General features: G+C 49.4%; 1 protein-coding gene across 2 annotated transcripts in view; it reads right to left on the bottom strand.

The window, feature by feature from the left end:
• Positions 1–6532: 6532 nt before the first annotated feature.
• The window catches only part of LOC140389690 (fetuin-B-like), a 30829-nt gene continuing 28578 nt past the window's right edge, over positions 6533–8783 (bottom strand). For both annotated transcript variants that reach the window (XM_072474070.1, XM_072474069.1), the window contains 2 exons: positions 8006–8092; positions 6533–7546 (listed from right to left, as the gene is read on the bottom strand). In XM_072474070.1, coding sequence (XP_072330171.1) covers positions 7256–7546; positions 8006–8092 — 378 coding nt within the window. In that variant the 3' untranslated portion in view covers positions 6533–7255. The remainder of the gene's footprint in view (positions 7547–8005; positions 8093–8783) is intronic.

Here is an 8783-nt window from a genome sequence, read left to right as displayed (position 1 = left end):
TATCCTTGAAAGTGGATAAAATCCCAGGCCTGCTTGGAAGTATCCCTAGCTGCTAAGGGAAGCCAGGGAAGAAATAGCACAAGCTCCGACAATCATTGTTCTGTGTGTTGATTGGTCTTTCAGTGTGTCAGTCAGTGTCTGTCTCTGCACCATCATATACTTGTGTGTATATTATGACATCTACCCCTTTTTGAAAAAGAAATGTGTACGTGGCAATAAATAGTGTGATATGTGAATGTTACTGACTATGTGGAGAATATGTGAGCATATTTACAGGACTATATACAAAAATTCTAACATATTTACATGGGAAGGCGTCTAGTGTAGATAGACTGTATGTAACAAAACACAGGACATAAATGACAGTACGTACAAACTAGCGAACAAATAACCAGGGTAACGATATAATCAGTCCATGAGTTTAGAGAGTTCATAAATTCAGGCAGTTCATAAATTCAATATCTGTGGTGGGCGACGAATTCTGCTTGACCACGGCAAGGGTGGATCAGGGGCCCCCTGCTCTGGAACGGGTGGGACAGTGTCAGTCGCAGAGGGTGGCAACAGAAGAGGCAGATCTGCAAGCTCTCGGACAGGCCTGTCCTGAGAGCGAGGCAGGGCATCACGATCTGGCGGCGAGCGTGGAAGGAGCCGCAGTGCCTGCCTATTTCAGCGAAGAAGAGAGCCATCCTGCATACGAACCAGGAACAACGTGAGGCCACTTGCTTGATTACCACCGCGGCGGCAGACCAGCCACCTTCAGGAAGTTGTACATGAACCTGGTCATCGGGAACGAGAGCAGGAAGATCTGTTGTGTGGGCGTCGTACGCCGACTTGTGTTGGGCCCGAGAGAGTTGCGTACGACGCAGGACCGAAAAGTTGGCCAAGTCTGGGGCATGTATTGCAGGCACCGTCGTTCGTAATGTGCGGATCATTAACAATTGAGCTGGTGACAGGCCAGTGGACAATGGAGTTGACCTGTAGGCAAGAAGTGCGAGGTAAAAGTCGGATCCCGCATCGGCCGCTTTGCACAGGGGTCATTTGACAACGTGTACCCTCTTCTCAGTTTTGCCATTGGACTGGGGGAAGTGGGGACTTGAGGTGACGTGCGTGAAATTATACCGCCGGGCAAAGTTGGACCACTCCTGACTAGCAAAACACGGGCCATTATCGGACATGACCGTGAGTGGGTTGCCATGGCGAGAAAAAGTCTCCTTGCACGCAAGGATGACCGCTGTCGACGTGAGGTCATGCAGCCTAACTACCTCTGGTAGGTAGAGAAATAGTTCACTATGAGGACATAGTCCCAGCCTAGTGCATGGAAACGATCAATGCCAACCTTGGTCCAGTGGGACGACACCAGTTCATGTGGCTGCAAGGTCTCTTTTGGCTGAGCTGGCTGGAACCGTTGGCATGACGGGCAGTAGAGAATGGCGTTGGCGATGTCATGGTTGATGCCAGGCCAGTACACTGCCTCACGGGCCCGCCGTCGGCATTTCTCCACCCCAAGGTGACCCTCATGGAGCTGCTCAAGGACAAGCTCCCGCATACTGTGTGGGATGACGATCCTGTCCAACTTTAGCAGAATTCCATCTACCACTGCCAGGTCATCTTTGATGTTGTAGAATTGCGGGCATTGGCCCTTGAGCCATCCGTCTGTAAAATGGCGCATGACGTGTTGGAGCAAAGAATCATTGGCGACGAATCTGGATGAGTCGTTTGCCGTGGCGGGCAAGTTAGATGTGCAGAACTCAACATGAGCATCAATTTGGCACACAAACCCCGACGGCTCACAGGGCGTAGTGACAGAACGGGAGAGTGCATCGGCGACGATGAACTCCTTACCCGGGGTGTAGACCAGTTCGAAGTCATACCGCCTGAGTTTAAGGAGGATGTGTTGCAGGCCCGGCGTCATATCGTTAAGGTCCTTCTGTATAACACTTGTAGAAGTACAACTCTATTTTATTTAGCTATGAGTTGTTAAACATACTTGCACTGTGGGTTGACACTATGTTAGGTTAACTGCAGACCTGAGGCTAACTTGACCAGACTATACTGCTAGCACATGATAGATGTTCGTGTTACTGATCGTGGGCTCTGGCTGTCTCAGAGGCTGCATCCCGAATGAGCGGGAAAACTAGTGCCCTCTGGCTATATAGTGGCCGTGTCCTGTCTGGTGATTGGCTGCTGTGTTCTGTGTGTTGATTGGTCGTTCAGTGTGTCAGTCAGTGTCTGTCTCTGCATCATCATATACTTGTGTGTATATTATGACAGAAAGCAGACTGTATAAACCCGGCCCGAACGTGAGCCGGGTGTGGGTAGTCCCTTTTGGGACCTGTGTACATAGTAGTTCCATATCTCTGCAAATAAGCTGTTAGTTCCCAGCGCTTCCCATGTGGCTGCTTCTGTAAACTCAACACAGTGCCACCAATGTGAATGGAGATTTCACTGGCTTACCGTATTTCGGTCAGTGTTTTAAAATGTCTACTTCATGCTTCCAGATCTGTCTTCCAGCTCTGTCTACAGCTTTGTTTACTTTACTCTGAGTCCACACCCAGGTTTAATCAATCAAGCACACTGAGCATCAATGGTAACAGATCCACATAATCAAATACAGAACTGAACGCTACAAACACCACAATGCATCACTGTGCAGACTAGCATTTCAGAGGGAGCTGAAACAGAGATATTCAGTCCTGATTTCACTTGTAGGAACTTCCCAGTCTCAGTAACACTTGATGGAAGATGCTCAGTGGATATGGGCAGGATATTCAGAGAATTACGGGTGGGAACTGAGGCGATTAGATTGTAATTTTGCACCACACATGCAGACAAACTAGTTTGCCAGCATCATCATGTCCCCAAGCCATTTTCGGGAAAGCCACACCCAGCGTGAAGCTTCAATCAGTCTGTGAGCTTCCCACAGCATTGGGATCACAGAAAATACCTTCCCAGTGATAACCCAGGGACTAGTGCAGCCAAAGAGAAAACACTGGAAAATCTCAGCAGGTCTGGCAGCATCGGTAGGGAGAGAAAAGAGCTAACGTTTCGAGTCCAGGTGACTCTTTGTCAAAGCTGCACTAGTGCTGCAGGATGTCTTTGATGCTCCCATACATACTTACCTGGCCAAGGCTGCAGCCACAAGCTACCCTGTGGAGGGGTTCTCATTCCACAGCAATGTCTCCGGAGCTGTGGCTATTTTTTATTTCAAATATTTTAAAAGTGTTGATAAGATACCTCGTGGAGGAAGCACTCACTCTCTCCCTTCCTGCAACAGCGGGCTGGAGCTCCTTAGTCCTGTTGACCCTCCAGCTTTGTGGGTTCACAGGTCAGCCTTCATTGGAATTAGCTGACCCCCCTGCCAAGCCTTCTGTCAGGTGACTGCTCCCAACACAGTGTGGGGTCCGGAACTACATTTGACCCTATTAGAGGGGTACCGACCCAAAATGGAAAATCTTATCCATGATATTTTTCTGACAAGGGATATAAAATCCTCAGCCCTTCCAAGACATTCCCACCATAACAATGAAAAGACCACAAACTGAGAAGGGGCCTAGATATGTTAAGTTCAGCCTTGCCTAGGAGCATCTTGTGGCCTTGCTGAAAGAAAGCCTCTGGCTGGCTGAAAGGCAGCCATTACTGCTGAGGGAGGGACTGAGACTTCCACTGAAGCACCAGCAGTCTGAGAGGGGCACTGGTTGGAGGATCAACTGATGGCATGCCCAACAATGGTGATAGTGCTGTTCATCCTGAAATTCCAGGTCGGTGACAAAGTCTAGACACCACCTTGCACCGCGCAACCCCCCCTCCCCCCCCCCCCTCCCCCCCACAAAGAATGTTGCCGTAGTCAGATTGTTTCAATCCTTTAAAGACTGGACTGATTGGCAAATAAACCTTTCATTCTGGAATCCAGAGGCCTGACACGACTCATTCACAAGTGGGTAAATTTTAGCCATGGCTCTGTGTGTCCTGGGCTCTTGACATCCTTATATTCACAACTAGTAGCACAGGTACTAAGTGGGAAAATGCTGTGCAGTAAATTATTCCCTGCCACCAAACCCATTGATTTTGTTAGACTCAGTAGCAGAATCTCAGGTGGGCATGAACAAAGCGTGATTGATGAGAGGCGGGATTCTGCGAAAATGGGGCTATGTCCCAAAACAGGCGCCAACCACTCCGGCGTCAACAGCCCCTGAAAGTGAGGAATTCTCCAAGTTTTCGGGGGCTAGTTTGACGCCGGAGTGGTTGGCGGCGCTCCAGCCGGCGGCGAAGGGCCGCCATGAATTAGCGCATGCGCCGGCCGGCCGGCGTATTTCCGCGCATGCGTGGGAGATCTCTTCTCCGCGCCGGCGCCCGGGAAATATGGCGGAGCCCTACAGGGGCCCGGCACAGAGGAAAGAAGGCCCCCCACGGAACGAATCTGCCTGCAGATCGGTAGGCCCTGATCACGGGCCAGGCCACTGGGAGGACCCTCTCCCAGGGTCGGATCCCCCCGGGCGCCCCCCCCCCCCCCCCCAGGACCGCCCCCGCACACTTACCTGCCAGGTCCCGCCGTGCGTGAGGTGAGTAATTCACACCAGCGGGACTGGCGAAAGCTGGATGGCCACTCGGCCCATTGGGGCTCGGAGAATTGCCGGGGGGGCCGCTGTCAATGGCCCTTGACCGGCGTGGCGGGAATCCCACTGGCCCCTGAAAAACGGCACCAGAGAATAGGGCAGCCAGTGTCGGGGCTGCGGTGCAGTATTCGCGCCTCGCCTCGGGGATTCTCCGACCCGGCGGGGGGTCGGAGAATCCCGGCCAAGGTTCCCAGTTTGTGCATTTGTCTGGGCAGAATTCATGTGCAGGATTCTCCTTTGGCTGACGCCAAAATCGGGCCGTGCAATCAGACGGAGAATAGCTCCTGACACCGAAATCGCGGCAGGCGCCGGTTTGACGCTGAATCGGAATTCTCCACCTCCTCAAAAACAGCGTCAATGCGACGCACGACGCCCATAGTTGCATCATCATTCGCATATCATTAGTGGGCCCATCTACGATGCTCCGCCGCCGATGGGCCGAGTTCCTGATGGCGCAGTTTACGTGTACTCTCACAAATCATGAACCTGGCGTGGTGGCTGCTGAGAGTGAGGGAGGGTGTACGGACAGTGTCCAGCACCGCCTTACTTCACCGACAGCTGTGCCGCTGGCTGGGGAGCACCTGCCAGGGCTGGAGGAAGTAGAGGGGGGTGGCCAGGAGGTGGGCTGTGGGGTCGGAGTGGACGGGTACGCAACACCATTACCGCAGCCGGCAAGGCAGCCATGCAGCTGTGCATGCCGCTGACAGCCCACTTTAAACCTGGTGCCCTGGGTCGTATAGCTGACCTTGCCGGGGCACCTCGCCTGGGTGCCCTCTGGCCCCAGCCGACCCATCAGCTGTATGGGCGCTCCAGCACAACCTGTCCCATCCTTTCCACCCCGGTCAGTGTGTGTGTGGGAGGTGTATTGTTTAAGCGCAGCTGCAGCTTGACAGCCCTGCGAATGTCGATCATGGACCCAGCGAATCCCACACTGTTTTTCATGGCACCAGTGCTAGCTCCTCACTGGTAGCGGAATCAGTGTGGGTTTGGTGCAGATTTTTCTGACGTGAAAGTCCACGGAGTCTCCGTTAGCGTCAACATTTAGACTCAGAAACGGTGAATCCGGCCCCATGAATTACCTGAATTTTTCAAATGCCCTTCAGTAGCCAGAAGCTGTCTTCCACAAGGGGTGTCACAAACCGTGGCAGAAAGGAAAAGATGGTCCTGTCATGTTTAATTGCTGTTTCATGCACTTGCTGTTTGCCAACTGGCTGCCATGTGACTATGATGCAAACCAGGGTCCCCAGAATATTACCCTGGGTCTCTGGGTTACTAGTCCTGTCACAATACCACTGTGCCACCACCTACCATATGTAAATGCAATGGCTTCATTTATTTGACCAACGATGACAAGCCTGGTGGCTCTGTTTGCTGAGAACAATGAGAATCAGTTTCTGAGATATTTGGAATGACAACATTCTGTAAAATCTCATTGCTTTTCCAGAAATCCACTCCCATCTAATCAGTGGGTTTGTGTATCTGGAATCCAGCTGAATCAACATAAATGTCAGTGAAAAGTTTACTCCAGTTGAGATAACTGTTAATCCTAGCTGTGAAGGTCTGCGAAAGGACTTCATAATTCAGGTGGTGGGGCAGTTCAACCTATAGCCTGGTGTATAGGATCATAGAGGGGGTCAGTTTGTTTAAATATGCCCAGCTGGAAGTCACATCGTTTGATAAGAGGGCTTAAAAATAGTTCGGGTCCAAACCACTATTTAGGCCTGAACTCCATAGAACTCACTTCTTGTTGGTGCTCAGCACTCTACTTAATATACCCTATTCCAGGCTAAGATTAAGAAAAAAAGGGGTGACAGCCATTTCATGAGATGATTGTTAATGAAAGAAATTAGTAAGTTGTGAGTGCAATAGTGTGACGAGTAGGAGTTGTTTGATTAGACAGTTTAATAAAAAATAAAAGATTAGGGTTGCAACTATTTTATTTCAAGAAATTCACGAGGGGAAAATTCTCATATATACATATAAATACCAGTTTACATTCTGTCCCTATGAAAATTCATCTTTAGATTTTTATGAAAGCCAAATGTTGCTTTTGCTAAGAATTTAATATTAATACTTGCCACTTACTTCAGATTAGATTTATATTCAAATTTATGACTATGGACAAATTAAAGGCAGAAATTCAGAGCAATTGTTCAGCATCATTTCCGGTGCAAATAATCAACCACAATGCTTGTAACGTTTCGCACTTTCTGTTGGCATTTTAGCAGCTGGACAAGAAAAATTGGAGTAAATTCCCCATTTGGATGAAACACCATGATCAGCTTGTGCCCAAATTTATAATAAATGCTTCTGTCAAGTCCCAGGCACTGAAGAAGAAGGTTTGCCGCTGTCAAAACCCACAAGCATCTTACAGGATGCGAACAATCAACTTCCCCGCGAACCTTGCAGAATACGAGCTCCCCCGTTAAGGGGAAGGGGGTGTGGCAGGGTTGGACCTCTAAACAATGTATAGATGTTTGGTATATAAAGCTAGTCACTGGCAAGGCAGACCCAATTAGGATCTACCGTGTGATGTATATAATAGTTATTGTAAATAAACTAAGTTTCCTCAAACTACTCGGTGTGATCACCTGCGTGGCCTTATAAAAGCCCCACTGTCGCTTTCTTTCTTAGTCTTCCCTTTATTTGACTAGAACATATCTGGGTTCACCTGGGCAGGTGTATGGGTGTGGAGGGAGATTTGGGAAGTTGTGATACTGAAGAGTCGGGCGTCTGGCGGATCGCCAATAGCTGCGCATTTGCTGTTCCTCTGATGACTCTGATGATGAATCATTCTTCCTTGACAATTTTATCTTCCAGCGTTTGGATTTGGAAATCGATCTCTTGAGCTTGGGTTTAAATATCTGCTCTTCGTCTGGATAGTTGTCCTCATGAGGCTCCACCTGCCCACTTAGTCCTCTGACTGTCACTCCCTGCAGTAACATTAAAAATCAACTTCTCAAATTTAAAAGTGGCCTCACCTCAGAAAACAAATTTGCAATACATAATCATCAGATGGCCAGTCACAGTTCTCCTTTCTGTTGATTTTGTTTTAAATAATTATTTTCGAATTGCTTTTATTTGGAATTCAGCCCAGCCTTTTACTTCAGCATTTAATAATAGTTATTTCCAAATATCTGCCCCACAATACTGTAAAAACCGAAACAGCAATTGTTCCCCTTCCCATTGTACAAACTATGGTTGGGATATTTGGGACCCTGCTGGCCAACCAAAAGTCCATTGAGCTTTGGTGGAACTGGAAGATCATGGTAACGGGCGGGGCCAGAAAACCCTGGGCCACTGAAGGGCCTTAATTGGGACAGGCTTCCCGTCCGAGACTCTGCCTATCCTGGCATCATATGGCGACCAGGCCCTTGCAAGTTTACACTTACCTTTGTTGCATAAATGTCACAGGTCACCTGAATCACATCAGCAACAGGGCGCTCAAAGTCAAAAGATGCCATACAGAAACCCAAATGCTGCAAAGGAAGGAAAAATTTTATGTATTTTGGAAATAAATTCATTCATAGAATTTACAGTGCAGAAGGATGCCAATCGGCCCATCGAGTTTGCACCGGCCCTTGGAAAGAGCACCCGACCCAAGCCCACACCTCCACACTATCCCCATAACCCAGTAGCCCCACCCAACCATTTTTCTGGACACTAAGGGCAATTCAGCATGGTCAATCCACCAAACCTGCACATCTTTGGACTGTGGGAGGAAACCGGAGCACCCGGAGGAAACCCACGCAAACACGGGGAGAACGTGCAAACTCCACACAGACAGTGACCCAAGCCAGGAATCGAACCTGGGACCCTGGAGCTGTGAAGCAACTGTGCTAACCATTGTGCCGCCGTGCCGCCCCATTCATAAATGAATTATGGATAATACATTTATTGCGCTTGTCCATTTATTGGATTGAGTATACATCAAGATGGCCATAACATATGCAAGTTTTTTGGAGTTTCTGATCTGATTAATGTTTGGAAGATGCAGGACATTAAGGGCGAAGGTCGCCACATGAAGATTCAGAGAGGAAACAAGTTTGGGGGGGTGGGGTGGGGGGGGGGAACACCCCTCAGGGGGGGACCCCTCAGGGGGGAACAGGCCTGGGCAGTGGGGGATGGGAGCCATAGGTTGGGGGTCACCCCTGGGCTGAGGGGATGAGG

The sequence above is a fragment of the Scyliorhinus torazame genome, chromosome 14, assembly GCF_047496885.1.
Source record: "Scyliorhinus torazame isolate Kashiwa2021f chromosome 14, sScyTor2.1, whole genome shotgun sequence".
NCBI lineage: Eukaryota > Metazoa > Chordata > Chondrichthyes > Carcharhiniformes > Scyliorhinidae > Scyliorhinus > Scyliorhinus torazame.
The sequence above is the reverse complement of the archived record's forward strand: the minus strand, read 5'-3'. Positions and strand labels throughout refer to the sequence as shown.